This window comes from Danio rerio, chromosome 6 (genome assembly GCF_049306965.1).
Source record: "Danio rerio strain Tuebingen ecotype United States chromosome 6, GRCz12tu, whole genome shotgun sequence".
NCBI lineage: Eukaryota > Metazoa > Chordata > Actinopteri > Cypriniformes > Danionidae > Danio > Danio rerio.
In genome coordinates this window covers 58,825,001-58,845,203 of record NC_133181.1, presented here as the reverse complement: position 1 = coordinate 58,845,203, position 20,203 = coordinate 58,825,001, and the positions used below count along the sequence as shown (strand labels likewise).

General features: G+C 34.9%; 2 protein-coding genes across 7 annotated transcripts in view; both read right to left on the bottom strand.

Annotated features, from left to right (window-relative positions):
• The window catches only part of tfap2c (transcription factor AP-2 gamma (activating enhancer binding protein 2 gamma)), a 40,378-nt gene extending 30,404 nt beyond the window's left edge, over positions 1 to 9,974 (bottom strand). For 2 of the 5 annotated variants that reach the window (XM_017356481.4, XM_021476853.3), the window contains exon 1: positions 7,490 to 7,560. In XM_017356481.4, coding sequence (XP_017211970.1) covers positions 7,490 to 7,519 — 30 coding nt within the window. In that variant the 5' untranslated portion in view covers positions 7,520 to 7,560. Of the gene's footprint in view, positions 1 to 1,278; positions 1,582 to 7,489; positions 7,561 to 9,892 lie in introns of those variants that run through there. The other 3 variants (XM_073952910.1, XM_021476852.3, NM_001008576.2) reach the window with 3 other exon arrangements.
• Positions 9,975 to 10,102: 128 nt separating this feature from the next.
• The window catches only part of rtf2 (replication termination factor 2), a 63,144-nt gene continuing 53,043 nt past the window's right edge, over positions 10,103 to 20,203 (bottom strand). The window contains 2 exon segments of one of the 2 annotated variants that reach the window (NM_199742.1): positions 10,103 to 11,061; positions 17,005 to 17,094. In NM_199742.1, the coding sequence (NP_956036.1) occupies positions 10,862 to 11,061; positions 17,005 to 17,094 (290 nt within the window). In that variant the 3' untranslated portion in view covers positions 10,103 to 10,861. 2 annotated transcript variants of the gene reach the window in all.

Here is a 20,203-nt window from a genome sequence, read left to right as displayed (position 1 = left end):
GCAAGGCTGAATTAAACCATTGCTTGCTTTAATTTATATGCATTTTTTTCTATTTAAATAATTAAAACATGCATTAGGCTACTTAATTAATTTCATCCTTAAACTGTAAGTTTATTGATCAAATCGCAGATTTGACTCAAATCAACGCGGTTAATTCGATGTTATCACATGCAACGTGTAGTTTTACCTATCCAAACATTTTTACAAAGTCTTTTGTTCTCTTTCTCATTCAGATGACTGAAACATCAACAGAGGTGCTCGTCTTTTGAGTCGGTGTTCGGCTCTTGTGCATTCATGACTTCTATTGTCAGGCCAAGTTGCTCGGATAGTTTACTGTCACCAGAATCACATGAATGACAAAGAGCGACGCGACATTTCTAGACAGCTTAGGCGACCGCGGGAATTAGTCTTCGAGGTTTTCACTCATATTCATCCTGAAAACAGATATCGAAAACAACGGTGAGTGGACAATGATGCGACTCTTAAATAAAGCAGGGTTAATGTAACTCAACGCTGGGTCAAATATGTACAACTGCTGCGTAAAAAAGCATAATGTCAATTTAATTGAAATGTGAGTTTGTCCATAGCTGCTTGACCCAATGTTGGGACAACTTAGCACTTTTTAAAGAGTGTAAGTTTAAATACAGGCCAACAAAAAATGTGCATTGACAAAACGTGCAATAACTGCGTCTGAAATGAAATTGCGTTGACATTTTTATTAAGCCTATAATCATTGTGATTACTATTTTATTATTATTAAATGCAAAACAAATTTTGATAATAGCCTATATATATATATATATATATATATATATATATATATATATATATATATATATATATATATATATATATACATATATATATATATATATATATATATATATATATACATATATATATATATATATATATATATATATATATATATATATATATATATATATATATATATATAGTGTGTTTATTGATTTATGCATTTGCGTTGTAGTTAAATAATATTTTAAGGAACGCATTTTGTCTTTGGATGTGCAAATGCGCATTTAAAAATGTAAAAATAAATAAGACTATTGCTTATTTTCTTCATCGTAAATTGTAATGGTTATACAAGCTGCGAACCATTGCTTCTAGAAAACTTTTTTCTTCCCCTAGAGCTCACTTTGCATACGATTTGTAAATAGAAAACATCTAATTTCCGCGTTTTAAAATTATAAGCACACAAAATGCGCGCGTCTCCGCATAAAATAAAAAAGCGCGCGCCTCCTCAGTTCCTCTTACCTCGCAGTCATCTTCATACTTGACGTTATCTGCTAATTTCCACAACATGTTGTTTCTGTGAGGCTGGATCTCAGAAGTGTGTATCTGTGCAAGAGTTAGTTTGCGGTCTAGAAAATAATCCAGAGAGTCCGGCGCGCGCTGCGCACAAGTGAAGCATCAACTCAGTGTTGAAGGAGGAGGAAAACTGAAGAGAAACTGACGCACATCGAGACTCGAAACTAATTGCACGAACAACTAACTCGATCCAAAGTGAAACGCGGGACAGAAGCAGTGACTCCCTCTGACGGACAGTCTCGACTCGCTGACTCGCTTTGGACTCTCAACACTATATTCACACGAGCCGCTTGTGGGCGTTAAAAATCTGGGTGGAGGTGACGTCAGAGCAAACAAGCTGGAGTTGATTGGTCGCTGTCAGAGCGATGGACCAATCACAAATCCGTCCGTCTGTTCTGAGGGCCAATTAATCCTGAACGAAAAAGTTGTGATGTTTTCGCCATTTAATGACAGAGAGTGCACAGACAACAGCTCTCTGAAAACATCTTTAAAGCAAAATTTATACAAAAAGAGCTCAGGGATAGCTTAATTAATGTATCAGGGCTCTTTGGGTAAGGAATTCATCAGAATTAACGGGAAAAAAAAGTTTGAGGCACTTGAAAAACTTAATAAAAAGCCTTTATTGGCATGGCTATTGCTTAAAACGGCGCCTACGTGGTTCGGTAAACTCTTGCCTTCATCGGGGCAACAGAGCTCGCGTGCGTCTGGAGTTTCTATTGAACACTATATGGTCTCGTGACTCATCTGAAGAATATTAAATACAATATACTGAACTCAGGTCAACTCAACACAGCAGTTTCAAAAGCTAACGTGGGTTAAATATGGACCGACGCAATACAATAATGACCCTTGCTGGATTTGTGCAGGTAGGTTTGTGCACGTTTGAGTTGAAACAACCCTGCATTTTTAGAGCAAAAGAGTGATGAATTAAGCCCAAACTATTGCAGGCCAATAAAACTAAGGACTTTAAATTAAAACGGAATGTTATAATAATTGAATAAATATGAGACAGACAGACAGACAGACAGACAGACAGACAGACAGACAGACGGATGGATGGATGGATGGATGGATGGATGGATGGATGGATGGATGGATGGATGGATGGATGGATGGATGGATGGATGGATGGATGGATAGACAGACAGACAGACAGACAGACATATAATATTTTATAATATTTACATATTTCAAAAAAAGTAGACAAACGATAAGATATTTTTTGCAAAACATAATCCATTATATTTTAGTCTGACTCTATAAAAACAAAAGCATAAGATAAAGATGTTAAAGAAATTAAACATCCACTAATTTTACACTTACATACACTGCACCAATGTATTTAGAGTGTAACAGAGAAATATTTTTAAATTAGATAAATACGCAACATTTATGATACTATATGATACTATAAAGACAATATAATAATAATGCTAATAATAATAATACTAGTAAAAATAATAGTGGTAATAATAATAATAATAATAAATAAATAAAACAACAATAAAAAATAACCAAAATAATAATAAAATGATCAGCAACAACATAGCAAAATAATGCAATTTATAAATAATTATATTATATAATACTTATATTTCATATTTATTATAAACATTAATATTTTTTATTAATAACACAAAGTAATATATACATTTTAAATATGGATAACAGACTGTAAATAAATACCGGGTCATTTCAATCCAATTTTGGGTGAAATAGAGACTAACCTAACTCCTGGGATATTTTTTTTATTAAAATAATAGGACTAAATGTTACTCAGCGGTTTTGTTAAGACATATCTGTACCCAATTTGGATTTAAATAACCCAGCATTACTTAGAATAAAAAATATATAAAAAGACCGGAAAACGTCCTCGAATTAGACATTTTGAAATCCGTAAAAATAACTATAATTCCTTTAAGCAAGCAAAAGAATCAAAATAAGGAAGAAAGCACGCTAAGAAGAAAGCAAACTGCCTAAATGAAGGATAATCCCGCTTAAAGTCGGCCGTGTGCAGGAGAATTAAATGTAATTATGGGTCAAATCGCCCGCGGCTGTTTGTCCTCGGCTCGGACTCGGTGAAATGAAGCGGGTTTGATTCTCTCTGACCTGACTGCATGCAGAGTTTCATCAGGTTTGATTCTCCGTTACTGTCAGATCTTTCACACAATCTACTGTAACCCCTAAGGACAAACATCTACTTATGTAACCTGGTGAAAGCGCAAGCAAAACACACACTTCAAAGCAATAATGTGATGCATCAATGACAATTGTCATAACACAAATTATTATTCAGCCTATATTTGTGCATAGTGAAATCTGAAATGTCTAATTTGGTGTAACTTTAAAAACTCACTTATAGTTTTAGTTAAACTCAAATGCAATGCTAATATGTGACCGAAAATAGCATGCGAATAAGATGATTTGTTTTAATAGCGATTTTAACATGCATGCATTAGGCTTCGTCTGTTTTTAGCTTAAATTCGTATCAAAAAGCATTTTGGACTCAAATAAAAGCAGTTAATTTAGATGTTATCATACGCAATGTGTAATTCCCCAAACAATTTAGGTGCAAAACGTGATATTTTAACTGATTTATTGATGTATTTTAAAATGTATTAATTACTAAAGGTGCTTTTCAATTTGCAGGCCCCGATAAGGGAACAATAAGGCCCCAAAGCGCTTAAAATATATAATACGCATACTGCGATACACATTCATTGTAATATTTAAATTAAATGCAGGCTTATTTATTTGTTTTTTTTAGTAATAATAAAATTTTAGTAACACAAATAAATAAATATAATTAGACATAGGATTGATCGTAAAACTCTGCAGCTCAGTTTATTCATTTTTGCGCAGTTTCTTTTTAAATATTCTCTCAATTATCTGCTAAAGACCTATTTAGCATTGTAATCTATATTTCAGGCTTGAATTTGAAAAATTAATGTCTAATCTGTTGCTGTTGTTACAAACTGATCCATTACCAGATAGATTTGTAACAGAAGATGAGTTGTAACACCAACAGGAAAAAAGGAGAAGCTGGTTGCCTTAAATGTTTAACCTGAATCAAATTAACCTTACGAGTCCATTGGACTTATATTATAATAAACTGACTTAAAATAGCGTGTGCAACTTATAAAATTAAGTTAGAACATGATTAACTTGATTTAATAAGTTACAATAAACTAAAAGCATATGCTGTCATGACTAACTTACCATATAATGTTTTACAGAGTACAAATAAAGACCAATAAGCTTCGATTTAATAGAATAAATACATTATTAAAATTATGTGAGAGTTATTTTTTATTTAATGCATTACATACAGTCATTTTACAGTTTAAAAAATGTATTCAAAGAAGCATAAGCGCAAAAAGTATAATGTAGAGTTCGAAAAACGCCCAAAATAAGCGAATTTATTTACAGTCAAATGCTAAGTTAAAAACACCATAATCAGGGCTGTAGCCGGGGGGCATTCGGACGACCCACCCCTCACTGAAAAAGGTTCAGAATTTGTCCCAAACATTAGCTCATAAGTCTTATTTTGTCTGCCATGCCATCATAAATAGTAAAATAACCCATCGAATCAATTTTGGCCAATGCAAACTATTTTTTTCATGAGTCCAACACGTGCAAGAAAACATCTGACATAATCAAGGTCATCTTTTGCTACTGTGTTGTATTTAAAAAGAGAAAGGTTTTGACGAGTAACTTTTAGTCTAAATCTTGGACTTTTTTTAAAAAAGAAAACACGACCAATAAAAAAACATTTACAGGAGAAGCTAGAAATATTGTGAAGCAGTAAATTATTCTTGTTGTTGTCATTATTATGTTTTTTTATTATTATTCAAATGGCCGAATTCTGAATGAGGAAAGTTGAGTTTGCTGTTTGTTATTAGCCTAATAATTGATATAGGCAACAGTTTTTAATTTAAACTATTTTTCTAATGATATTTGATTTAGTAAATTTGTATTTTAAAATAAATAAATGACATATTTTTTCTTTATGCTAAATATTTAGGAAATATTTTTGTTACATGATGTGTGGTTATGATGACCATCCGACAAGCTAATCCAGCTAAAACTAGTGCTTAAAGTGTCACTACGCTGTAAAATAAATATGGTAAATTATTAATGACTGCATATATGTTCTCAGTTTATTGTAACTTGTTAAACTAAAGTTAATCATGCTTTAATTTAATTTTATAAGTTACGCAAGCTGTTTAAAGTAAATTTATTATAATGCAAGTTCAATGGACTCGTAACGTTAATTTGATCCAACTTAAAAAAAAGGCAACCATAATTCTTTTACAGTGTAATGGAGTATTTAAATGTCATAATTACATAAAAATGAGGCGTAAAACTGCAATAAGGTTTTAAAAAAAGAACCATCCCTTTCACCAGGCTGCCTACAGGCCTGATATAGTATGATATAATAATCTTTTATAAAGTTTTATGTTAAGATTTGTAACTCGAATCTCAGATTTAAAGCGACAATCTGCTAAATATTGAAGCTCGGTTGGTCTCAACATCGCTAATTCAATTTACAACAAATTAGAATATGATTTAATATTTATGTCGTTCATTTTCCTTCGGATTATAGTGCCCTTATTCATCAGGGGTCGCCACAGCGGAATGAACCGCCCAAATATTTATTTTTTTAAATACTTTATCTACTTATGGTCACAATAGTGGGTGGCGCTCATGACTTCAGCAGCTTATTGATGTTTAATTGTTATGTTACAGACACACACACACTGTAAACCCAAAATGTTGTCTTTACTTAAACAATCAAGCAAAGTTGACTGAAGATTACTTAAAATTTAGCATTTCGGTCACGTCACCTGAAAATATGAGCTAATTTAACTTGTATACAATGAAAATGCATAAACTTAAGATTTTAAGTATAGTAAGCTCAAAATCACAATTAAAAGTGTCCAATAAATGTAAATATAACTGTAAATGTAATCCTTGAAAACAAAAAAAATAGGCAGTTTTTAATGTCGTCTTGATTGTAAAACTCTAATATGTGCAACCTTTTTAGCAAGGTCTCTTTTTAATCAGAAAACAAGGCGCCATGTATAATTATTCACCATAATGGGAATAAATGTCTACTTATTTTTCTTTTAAACATTTTTTTTCATGGTATATAACCACACACACACACAGACATACGCTGAACTAAACAATTTAAATATAATTACCAAACCGGCAAGTTAAAAAACGTAAACATGCAAGTTTTGGGAGACTCAGTTACTCAATTAAATTGAGGCAACGAGTTTACTCAATTCTTTTTTTTTCATTCAGCTTATTAGGGTTTTCAGTGCACAAATGTTGGGTTGTGGTAAATAAAACGTCCTTATATTTAAAGTCAAATTTAAAATACACAATTTAAATAATTGAACAGCATTTCTTTTAGAGTTCAATTCATCTATATTTTTTTCTAGCGCTTTTACAATGTAGATTGTGTCAAACCAGCTTAACATAGAACTTAACTAGCAGATTGAAACTGGGTCAGTCCAGTTTTCAGTTCAGTGTGGTTTAATTTCACTGCTGAAAGTCCAAACACTTAAGAGCAAATCCATCAATGCAGCTCCACAAGTCCCAAGCCAGTGGCGACAGTACAGATGTTAAACATTATACCGCAACTTAATTTATTTTCTTACACTCCGAATAAAAGCGTGTTAAATCGATGAAGCTCTGAATGATAAACACAATCAGGCCTAATTACAACTAATGCACTGATTAAACAGAGCAAGTAGGTGTTAACTTGGCAGATTTCACACCTGAAGGTATAAAAGCTCGGCTTACTAATACGACTAATAACAGTTGTTGTTACTAACTTTAGGCAGCACTTTCTGCAATCCTTACACGAATTTAGACCATTACTGCACTGTAATATACACTGGGTTTCACACAATTCCTTCATGTCATCCAAACACGAACCGATTAATCGTTTAACAAATATAACTGGATTAAACATAACACAAATAAGTTTATCCAAAAATAAATGAAGAGTCTTTTCAACCCATTTTGAATAAATAATTTGAACAAGCAGCCAAATTCATGCTAAAACTATTTTAATAAGGAATGCTAACTAAACGCACATTATTTCACCATGCATAAATATTTACAAATAAAACTGCAAGCCTACCCGCCAGTCCAGCCTCTCCAGCAGCGACATCTGCTTTGCTGGCCGTTCAGTCCCGCTGTGAAGCAGCGAATGTCCGCATCACACGCGCTCCTGCCGCTCAATACACCTGGATGCGCGGGGAAGACAAAGCGCATGCGCGGACTCTCCGAACACCTGAACGGGGGCGCGCATTCCGATCGATGAGCGTGATTAATCACCGCATCGACGCGCTGTTGCACAACGCGCTTTAATTACAGACGGTAATTAAACATCAAGGCGAGATTCCCACACATTTGGACTCACTATTAGTTCAGGAGAACGATTGCACTATGATTAGAACATCATATTACCACAGACTCAGCGTGATTCAGTCTGTGTATGACTCATATTTGAGGTTATCGTAAAAATACCAACAAAACATTCGCAATACATCTATTACCTAATGTATTATGGGAACCACGTATTGTGAAATAATGAGAAAAACCATATACTCTAAAAATACAGGGTTGTTGTAGACCAAATGGACAAATACAACTGTTGGATTAAAAATGTAATTTAAATTTAATTAAATCCATATTTAACCCAACGTTCAGTTAAAACAACTCATCATTGAGTGAGGACTTCATCCTATCAGCAAGACTTTTCCATAATTTTACTATATTAAAATGCAAAAAATATATAATGAGAGAGGAATTAAACCCTATATTGGGTTTGTCCATATTTAACCCAGTGTTGGGTTAAATTAACTCAGCCATTCAGTTTTGAGTGTAGACTTCATTCTACCTGCAAGACTTTTTAATAATTGTAATATTTTAAAATGCAGAAGTATAATCATTTAACAATGAGAGAAAAACTAAACCCAACTACACTGGGTCCATATTTGACCCAACATAGTTTAAACAACTCAGCATTTTATGTTTAATTAAGACTTTTCCAATAATTTTAATATATTAAAATGCAAAAAATTTTTACTTTTAATGAAATAATATATTAACTCTACGTTGGGTTTATTATTATTTCACCCAATGTTGGGTTATAACAACTCAGTATTTTACTTTTGAGTGTAGACTTCATTTTACCTGCAAGACTTTTCCTTAATTTTAATGTATTACAATGCAAAAGTATATAATAATTTTATAATGAGAGAAAATATGAACCTTATTTGTCCATATCTGACCCAATGTTGTGCTATAACAACTCAGCATTTTATTTTTGACTGTACACTTCATCCTACAAACAAGATTTTTTCCAAAATTTTAATATATTACAATGCAAAAATAATTAACTTTTAATGAGAAAAAAATTAAACCCCATTGCTCATATTTTACCCGATGTTGGGTTAAAACAACTCAGCAATTTATGTTTGACTTTGCAAGACCATTGCATATTTTAATACAATAGAAAAAAACGTTTTAATGAGAAAATAATACACCCTAGGTTGGGTTTGTCCATGTTAAATATATATTTTGTCCATAATTTTAATTTATTAAAATGCAAAAAAAAAAAAAAAAAAAAAAAAAAAAAAAACTTAATGAGAGAAACATGAAACCCTAGGTTGGGTTTGTCCATATTAAATTTATATTTTGTCTATAATTTTAATATATTAAAATGAAAAAAAAAAAAAAAACTTAATGAGAGAAAAATGAAAGCCTAAGTTGGGTTTGTCCATATTTGACCCAACATTGTGTTAAAGCAACTCAGCACTTTATTTTTAAATGCATACTTCATTCTACCAGCAAGACTTTTACATAATTTTAACATAATAAATTGCAAAAAAATGTATAATAATGCATAATGAGAGAAATTGTGAACCATACAGTGTCTTTGTCCATATTTGACCCAACATTGTTTAAACAACTCAGCATTTTATTTTAATTAAGACTTTCCCATAATTTTAATTAATTAAAATGCAAAACAAAAAGGTAAAAAATAAATGAGGGTAAAAAATAAAGTTTGACCCAACTTTGTGTTAAAACAACTCAGCATTTCATTTTTGACTGTACTTCTTTCTACCTGCATAACTTTAATAAATTAAGAAGCAAAAAAAAAAAAAAAATCTTTTTATTTGAGAGATCATTTTAGACCTATGTTGGGTTTGTCCATATTTGACCCAATGTTGTGCTAAAACAATGCATTTTATTTTCGACTGCATACTTCATTCTACCAGCAAATGTTTCCATGATTGTAATATTTTCAAATGCAAAAACCAAATACACTGTAATGAATTAGCTTCCTTGTGCCTTTCAATCTTCCTCTAAACACCAAATTCTAACACAGTGACTAACATGAGACATGTTTAAGATTCACTGGCATTCCAGGCATGTATTTCTGAAGCTTTCTCACGCACATTTCTCTGACACACACACACACACACACACACACATACATACACAGTCACACACACAAATAAACAAAGACACATACCTGGAAACGTAGAGTTCTGGGTTTTATTTATGCACCTGTCAGAGGGGACACACGATGAAATGACGGAGAACTGCAAAAAGACAAAAAACAGAACTACAACACCTACAAACCTGCTTCAATGGGAAAAGCGATTATTCACAGACCTCTACTGCCACCCTGGGGTCAAAAGCAGTACTGCGCGACACTAATAAACACGCAAAAACAGTGATGTTCCCCAAAACCATGGACTTTTATTCAAGTAAATAATGCATCTTTAAAAGTACAATGCATTCCTACAGCAACTAATGGGTTATTGCAGAGAATAAACACTTATTAATAACAACTGCATCATTTAGTTACGCTCCTGAAGGTGGAAAACCTAATATCTGGCTTTTTGTTTTGCTCCAATACAAACATATAGTGAAACCCCTCTCATGTCTAAACCTTAATTTAAAAAAAATCAAATGGAAATTATGTCATTATTTACTCTGCATTCACTTGTTTTCTACTGTTAAACACAAAAGAAGATATTTAGAAAAATGCTGGCACTCATTGACTTCTATAGTAATTATTTTACAATGAACTTTACATTGAAATATTAGTATGATATATTAACATTACTATAAGGTCTACAATTGTTTTACTTAACCTTCCTTCATGTTCAACAGAAGAAAGAAAGCAATAAGGCTTTAAAACCACAAAGGGGAGAGTAAATGATGAGGTACTTTTCATTTTGGGTGAACTATTCATTTAATCCTTTAACATTGTTTTGATACAGCTAAATAATGACAGAGGCAGACATTTAACATTCGAGCCAAAGTGGGTGTACAAAAATAAAGCATGCGAAAAACTAAACGTATATATGACATCAGGAAATAAAAAAGCATTTTTGCTGGAGATAGGCTAAAACAATGCATTGTGATTAATGCATAATATCTGCTTCTCCACAGCCGGACCACTAGAGAGCGACGTTCACTAGGAAGTGCAGACTCAGAAGTGGTAGGGTGTGTGTGTGACCCAGTTGGATGTCTGGTCTTTGGTGCGTTTGGCGGAGCTGTGAGAGGTGAAGAGAGACTTGAAGGCCTCGGATTTATCCTTCATGTCTTGGATTGATCTTTTGCTGCCAGTAAAGGGACCTGCGGTGGCCTTAAGCGTCTTCAGGCTCTCTCCGGAGGTGGATGGTCCTGGAGCTAAACATAAAAACACACAGGAGCTTGAGAATTTCACAAATTCACGACAATAATCTTTTTTTTTTTTAATTAGCGCCTTTTTTTTTGTAAGTAGCATCTGAAAGCACTTTATAGACATATACAAAATATCTGATGGGATGAATGCAAAAATATAATAATAATAATTAAAAACACATTATATAATAATAATAATAATGTTAATAAATATAATAATTAAATAAAACCTACCCTAATGATGGCAGATTGTACCATACAATTTAAAATCACAGACGTTTGCAGACCCATGATTAGGGCCAGACGGAATCTGAGGACATTTTTTCCTATTTCTGCTGAGAATTTTGTTAAAAATCTGCAGATTTATGTGGAATTATTTTGGGAGTATCATAACCAAAACCTTTCGTTTTCTTGTCGGCTTAGTCCCTTTATTAATCCGGGGTCGCCACAGTGGAATGAACCGGAATGAATCCAGCAAATTTTTTTACACAGTGGATGCCCTTCCAGCTGCAACTCATCTCTGGGAAACATCCACACACACATTCACACACACACTTTTACAATTTGTAACTAATTGTAACAAAATTGTACAAAATTTTGGACAATTTAGCCTACCCAATTCACCTGTACCGCATGTCTTTGGACTGTGGGGGAAACCGGAGCACCTGGAGGAAACCCACGCAAAAAGAACATGCAAACTCCACACAGAAACGCCAACTGAGCCGAGGTTCGAACCAGCGACCTTCTTGCTGTGAGGCAACAGCACTACTTACTGCGCCACTGCTTCGCCATAAACAGAATCAATGATGGGCTAAAAATCTGCGGGAATCTGTGCGCACAGATTCTGTGTGGGCTACCCATGATTGCATAAAAGACAACATTATGACAACATTAAATTGACAACATTATGGTCATACTTAAGTTTTCATTAGTATATACACTCACCGGCCATTTATTAGGTACACCTTACTAGTACCGGTTTGGACCCCCTTTTGCCTTCAGAACTGCCTTCATGTAATAGATTCAACAAGGTACTGGAGATATACCTCAGAGAATTTGCTCTATATTGACATGATAGCATCACGCTGTTGCTGCAGATTTGTCGGCTGCACATCCATGATGTAAATCTCCCGTTCCACCACATCCCGAAGGTGCTCTAGTGGATTGACCTCTGGTGACTGTGGAGGCCATTTAAGTACAGTGAACTCATTGTTATGTTCAAGAAACCAGTCTGAGATGATTCATGCTTTATGACATGTTGAAAGTAGCCATCATCACCACCACCAGCCTGAACCGTTGATACAAGGCAGGATGGATTCATGCTTTCATGTTGTTGAAACCAAATTCTGACCCAACAATCCAAATGTCACAGCAGAAATAGAGACTCATTAGAGCAGGCAACATTTCTCCAATCTTCTATTGTAAAACTTTGGAGAGCCTGTGTGAACTGTAGCCTCAGTTTCCTGTTCTTAGCTGAAAGGAGTGGCAGCCGGTGTGGTCTTCTGCTGCTCTACCTCAAGGTTGGACGTGTTGTGTGTTCAGAGATGCTCTTCTCTAGACCTCTGTTTTAACGAGTGGTTATTTGAGTTACTGTTGCCTCTCTATAAGCTGGGACCAGTCTGGCCATTCTCCTCTGACCTCTGGCATCAACCAAGCATTTGCACCCACAGAACTGCCGCTCACTGGATATTTTCTCTTTTTTGGACCATTCTCTGTAAACCCTAGAGATGGCCGTGCGTGAAAATTTCAGTAGATCAGCAGTTTCTGAAATTCTCAGATCAGCCGTCTGGCACCAACAACCATGCCACGTTCAAAGTCACTTAAATCCCCTATCTTCCCCATTCTGATGCTTGGTTTGAACTGCAGCAGATCGTCTTGACCATGTCTACACGCCTAAATCCATTGAGTTGCTGCCATGTGATTGGTTGATTCGAAATTTGCGTTAACAAGCAGTTAGACAGGTGTACCTAATAAAGTGGCCGGTGAGTATATAGGCTCAATCTAATAGGCTTCATCAAAGCCGGTGCTTTTCGACCTTCAAGACAAATAGCTTCTTCTTTAGCACTGACACATTATGAGTCAGCTCACACATCGTTAAAACAATTAGGATCCTGTATTTTTACACATTCTGCCTGAAAGACTTTCATTCATTCATTTTTCTTTGGCTTAGTCTATTTCAGAGGTCGCCACAGCGGAATGAACTGTTAACTATTTCGGCATATGTTTTATGCAGCGGATGCTCTTCTAGCCGCAACCCAGTACTGGGAAACACCCATACACAATCACATTCACACATACACAAGTCATATTTACTTTTTTCCCTGAAAGACTTTATATGCATGAATTATGAACACAATATCTTATGACTGTGCACATACAGGATGGCATCTATTAAAACCTGACAGCTTTCTCTTTTTGAGGACAAGACAATAGAGGAGTCTGATGTCCCTAAATGACATCACCACGTAATTTGCATAGTGGGGGTAAATGATTTGCAAATACACCATGTGGCTTATACAGACTTAAGTGAGGACACCACAATTTGAGCAAATGATGACCTGTAAGATGCTTGACTAATTTTAGAGTTATAAATAACTTACACTTTCAGATTTTTATTATATGTATTTAGGGGCGGCACAGTGGTTATCACTGTCACTTCACTGCAAGAAGGTCACTGGTTCAACTCCCGGTTGTACCAGTAGGCATTTCTATGTGAAGTTTGCCTGTTCTCCCCGTGTTGGCGTGGATTTTCTCAGGGTGATCCGGTTTCTACGGTGGCCGGGAAGTGCAAAACAACATTACAAGTGTGAAACACTTTTATAAAGCTCGAGACAAATTTACATTTTGAAAAACATTTTTACTTATCATCAGACACAATTACATAGGAAAAACTAGTTTACCAAGGACAAAACAAATTTACATTTTAGAAAAAAAAAATAACGAGACGCAAAACACTTTTACAAATCCCGAAACAAATTTACAATTACAGATTCCCTACGGAAAGGGCATGTACCACACACCGGAAGTGACGTGAATGTACCACACCGGGAGTGACGCGGGGTAAATTTGTTGTTGTTGGTGAGTGCGGTAAATTTGTGCTGTGGAGTACATGGTGTAAACAAGGTTTATGGTGACCGAACATGGTCAGCGGACGAGGGTTGTTTTGCCCGTTTTGTGGCAAACACATGAGCAGCTTAACGTGGTTTTGCTTTACGTGTGGTCGGTGTTTAGAGTTTATAAAGGACGCAGAGCAGATGGAAACACCAGACATACTGCATCAATGTGTTTAATATTTTAATGAGAGCCGCTCGTACGCTGTAATCGTGGACATGATGTCAAGTCTACACGGTGTACACATCTGCTTGAGCACTCTTAACAGTAAACTGAAGGAAGCCGGTGTTACGGTTTAACTGGTGTCTGTGTTAACTGAGGCCCCTTTTCAGATGTGAACTATTCACGTTTGCAGATTCGTCACTTTTTCACGGCAACAAAACATGCCCATACCAAATAAAGATTCTTATTACTTGGTGTCAGTGTAAACAATATTGATTTAAATACCTGTGTAGCAGAACAGTATAAAGCAAAATGAATGCAAAGAAATTATATTAAATGATATGTCATCAACGGGATTCGAACCCAAGCCAAAAGGTTCTGCGTAAGTAACAACCGACCTATCTGACTGAGCAACTCAGGTCTACAGGTTAGGGTCGGTTTTGATGTCTTTATCAGTGACATGTGCTGTGCTTTGATTGTTTTTACACACTCTCACGCTGACATTTTCTCAGAATAGCTCTAATGTTTTTATCGCAGTTGGTCAAACCATGATTTTTATAGTTGCAGACTCGTAAAAACTTGTCTACAAAGTCACACACGAGCTGGATATTATTGATATTTTCCAGTGTGTGTGTTACATTCACGTCACTTCCGGTGTGTGGTACATGCCCTTTCCGTAGGGAATCTGTATTTGTAAATTTGTTTCGGGATTTGTAAAAGTGTTTTGCGTCTTGTTATTTTTTTTTCCTACAATGTAAATTTGTTTTGTCCTTGGTAAAATAGTTTTTCCTATGTAATTGTGTGTGATGATCAGTAAAAATGTTTTTCAAAATGTAAATTTGTCTCGAGGTTTATAAAGTTGTTTCACACTTTGTAATGTTGTTTTGCACTTCCTGGCCACCGTAGGTTTCCCCCACAGTCCAAACACATGTGCTATAGGGGAATTGGATAAGATAAATTGGCCGTAGTGTATGAGTGCGTTTCCCGGTAATGGGTTGCGGCTGGAAGGGCATCCTCTGCATAGAACATATGGCAGAATAGTTGGCGGATCATTCTGCTGTGGCAACCTCTAATGTAGAGACTAAGATGAAAGAAAGTAAATGAATTATAAGTATTTATGTACAGTTGAAGTCAGAATTATTCGCCCCCATTTGAATGTTTTGTTCTTTTTTAAAAATTTACCAAATGATGTTTAACAGAGCAAGGAAATTTAGTCAAGGAAATCACAGTTATCAACCCCCCTGTTTATTTTTTCCCTAATTTGTTTTACTGAGAGAAGATTTTTCTAACACATTTCTAAACATCATAGTTTTAATAACTCATCTCTAATAACTGATTTATTTTATCTTTGCCATGATGACAGTAACTCAAATTTTACCAGATCTTTTTCAAGACACTTCTATACAGCTTAAAGTGACATTTTAAAGGCCTAACTAGGTTAATTGGGTTAACTAGGCAGGTTAGGGTAATTAGGCAATTTATTGTATAATGATGGTTTGATCTGTAGATTATCAAAAATATATAGCTTAAAGGGGCTAATAATATTGACCTTAAAATCAAAAACTGCTTTTATTCTAGCCGAAATAAAACAAATACGACTTTCTTGCTAATATTGGATTAATGTTGCTTATATTCATTTCTTTTCCTTTGGCTTAGTCGCTTTACTTAGTCGCCACAGTGCAATGAACCGACAAGCGACAACTTATCCAGCATATGTTTTACACAGCCGATGCCCTTCCAGCCGCAACCCAGTGCTGGAAAACACGAATACAATCTCACATTAACATACACTCATACACTACTGCCAATTTAGTTTATCCAATTCATCTATAGTGCATGAGTTTGGACTGTAGGGGAAACCAGAGCAACCGGAGAAAACTCACACCAACACAGGGAAAACATGTAAACTCCACACAGAAATGTCAACTGACCCAGCTGGGACTCGAACCTCTTGCTGTGAGGTGACAGTGCTAACCACTGAGCCACTGTATCGCCCAACTTATGAATAGTAGTGTATTTAATACTTATTTGTATATTTTAATACATTCATTCTTTCATTCATTTTCTTGTCGGCTTAGTCCCTTTATTAATCCGGGGTCGCCACAGCGGAATGAACCACCAACTTATCCAGCAAGTTTTTACGCAGCGGATGCCCTTCCAGCTGCAACCCATCTCTGGGAAACCACACACACATTCACACACACACTCATACACTATGGACAATTTAGCCTACCCAATTCACCTGTACCGCATGTCTTTGGACTGTGGGGGAAACCAGCACCCGGAGGAAACCCACATGAAGGCAGGGAGAACATGCAAACTCCACACAGAAAAGCCAACTGAGCCGAGGTTCGAACCAGCGACCTTCTTGCTGTGAGGCGACAGCACTACCTACTGCGCCACTGCCTTGCCCATAATAAACATACTGCTAATTATTTAAATACAATGTGTGAATCGGCAAACACTGATTACCTTTTTACAGGACCAGACTGCTTCAATTATAAATAACTTCCATATATTTAATCGAACAGTGATGTTGAAATGCATCGAATTTACACAAGCTAATTTGGTCAATGATAAAGAATTAATATAGTACATATAATTAATATAATATGTGAATATAAGCATATTTACAGTTTAAGGACAGTGTTTTTGTACCATAGCATGCTGGGATACCTGAATCACTGCTGCTTCCACTGCTGCCCTCTCCATTTTCTGATGCGGATTTCGATTCTGAGGGGTTTTGCGGTAATTTACAGCTTTCTGCTATTAAAAGAGTAAAAGAAAAGCATTAGTTTTACAGTGCATTGGTAACTCTTTACAATAAGGTTCATTAGTTAATGCGTTTACTAACATGAGCTAATCATGAACAACACATGTACAGCATTTATTAATCATAATTGAACATTTATTAATGCATTATTAACATCCAAGTCCATGCTTGTTAACATTAGTTAATGCACCATGAGTTAACATGAACTAACAATGAATGAACTACTGTATTTTCATTAACTAACGTTAACTGACATGAACAAATACAGTAGTAAATGTATTGTTCATTGTTTGTTCATGTTAGTAAATGCATTAATTAACATTAACTAATGAACCTTATTGTAAAGTGTGACCAGTGCATTAAATTAACAAGTAGCTTCATCATTACTGGAAAATGATGTAGCGTAAATTAATCTAAAACTATTCAACACAGCAATTTGTTAATCTATTTATCTGCAGCACATATTACATGTTTAAATGCATAAAACACCTATAAATGAGTTTATGTGAACAGTAATCTAACATTATGACGCTGTTGAAAAGAAATTAGACAGCATGGGCATCGTTAAACCATCATGAACTCTAAAAATACAACATACGATGTTTATCTTCACCATGGAAATAAGTATTATCTTATCTTGGAATAAAAATGTACAATGTTTATTTTGCTAGCTCACATTGTTAAACTTGAGGTCAATATTTAATCCCTGTAAATCAATCCATTGAAAATAAACCTGTTTGTTCTGGTAATCAATAAAAGTCTGAGTATCAGCTGCCACTTTCGGTGTGGCGGTCTTTCTGTTGATGTCAACCTGAGGGCTTCCATAGCAACTGTATAGCTGTGTCTCATTTCAGAGGCTGCATCCTCTGAAGGATGCAGACTACAAAGGTGAGTCCTTCGAAGTCCACACAAGCCGATTTGAGGATTTTGAAATGAGACAATCTAGCCTACAGAGGATTGATCTCATCACCTAGAACCAAGCAACCATAACAGTTGCTGCTAATAAGCGGTAATAAAATTTGTAATTTTTTTTTTGAGTGATTTTAAAACTTATTTAAAAGCAATCTGAGGGCAAAGCAAGGTTTACAGAAGCAGGAAATATAATTCCTTAGATCCACACATGTACCCATAAAAAATAAAATGACTATAAAATCCCTTTTTAGCAAGACATATCTTACTCTTTTTGTTTTTGTAATGCGTTTATCCTGATTGAAAACCTGCCTAAGAGTGCTCCTGACTAGGGCTGCTCAATTATTTCGGTCATAATTGTAATCAGTATTATTCAAAACGATTATCAGTTGAAGTCAAATTATTAGCGCTCCTGAGAATTTAGTTTTTTTAAATAACTATTTCCCAAATTATGTTAAACAGAGCAAGCAATTTTAACAGTATTTCCTCTAATATTTTTTTTCTTCTAGAGAAAATCTTATTTGTTTTATTTTAGCTAGAATAAAAGCAGGTTTAAATATTTTGAAACCCATTTTAAGGTCAATATTATTAGCCCCCTTAAGCAATATATTTTTTTTATTGACTGCAGAAGAATTTACTGTTATACAATGACTTGCCTAATTACTCTAATTAAGCCTTTGAATTGCACTTTAATCTGAATGCTTGTATTTTGAAAAACATCTAGCAAAATGTTATGTACTGTCATCATAGCAAAGATAAAACAAATCAGAAATTAGACATGATATATCAAAACTATTATGTTCAGAAATAAGTAAAAAAAATAACTTCTTTCCATTAAACAGATATTGGAGGAAAAGGGTTATTGCTAATATTCAGGAGGGCTAATAATTCTGACTACAACTGTATATATACAGTTATTTTCCACCCTGCAAAGGAAAGAGAAATAAATACAATAGAATAAAAATATGAAAAACTGTGATTTAAGCATCTTCACCCTAAGAAAAACACTTTAGCTACAAAAATCCTTCAGTCAAGAAAGAGCAGCGAGGAATTTTCTCATCGTTTGATTAATGTTAATACAGGCGACAGCATTTCGCACTGTCACTTTAATGGTTTCTCTTTCACGTGTCTTTTCATTCTCAACTCGTTTGTTTATTATGCAAATGAGGGTTGATATGAATAAATCACTAATCACCGCGTTTTGACACCTATTTGATCATTAAAGCGCTCACGTTAAGATTACTTTAGATGTCTGCGCTCCTCTGCTCGTCTCAGTGTGCGAATGAGACCGAATGTTGACCGCGTGCTTATGTGTGTGCGCGTGTTGCACACACACATAAGTGCGCGGTCTTTCGCGCTTTTGGTATATGATGCAATAATCGTTTATCTCGATTAATGGTTTTTCATAATCGTTAGAAGCAATAATCAAAATCGAATTCGGATTTTCGATTAATTGCACAGCCCTACTCCTGACCTCAGACTGGGGCGATGGCTCATCTTCCAGCAGGACAACGAGCCAAAGAACGTCGCCAAAATATCAATAGAGTGGCTTCACAACAACTAGGTGAATGTCCTTGAGTGGCCCAGCCAGAGCCCAGACCTAAATCCTATTGAACAGATCTGGAGAAATCTTAAAAATGGCTGTACACCGTCGCTTTCCATCCAACCTGATAGAGCTTGAAAGGTACTGCACATAAGAATGGGTAAACATTCCCAAAGACAGGTGTGCTAAGCTTGTGGCATCATATTCAAAAAGATGTGAGGCTGTAATCGCAGCCAAAGGCGCATCAACAAAGTATTGAGCAAAGGCTGTGAATACTGATGTACATGTGATATTTCAGGTGTTTTATTTTTAATAAATTTGCAACAATTTCAAAAACTTTTTTTCACATTGTCATTATGGGGCATTGTGTGTAGAATGTTTAGGAAATAAATTAATTTAATTAATTTAAGGGGAAAAAGTGAAGCGCTATGAATACTTTCCATATGCACTGTATATGTAATTAATATATTTATACAATTAGAAGCTGGTTATATTCACAGACTGCTGCCACACAACTGTGTATAAACCCCTTATAGAAGTGACTTTTACAAAATAGATCCCTTTAAATGAAATAAAATGCTCATTTTATATTATTTAATGTTTAACAGCTCTTCACTTGAAAGGAAACAGACCGCAGACTTGACTGCAGT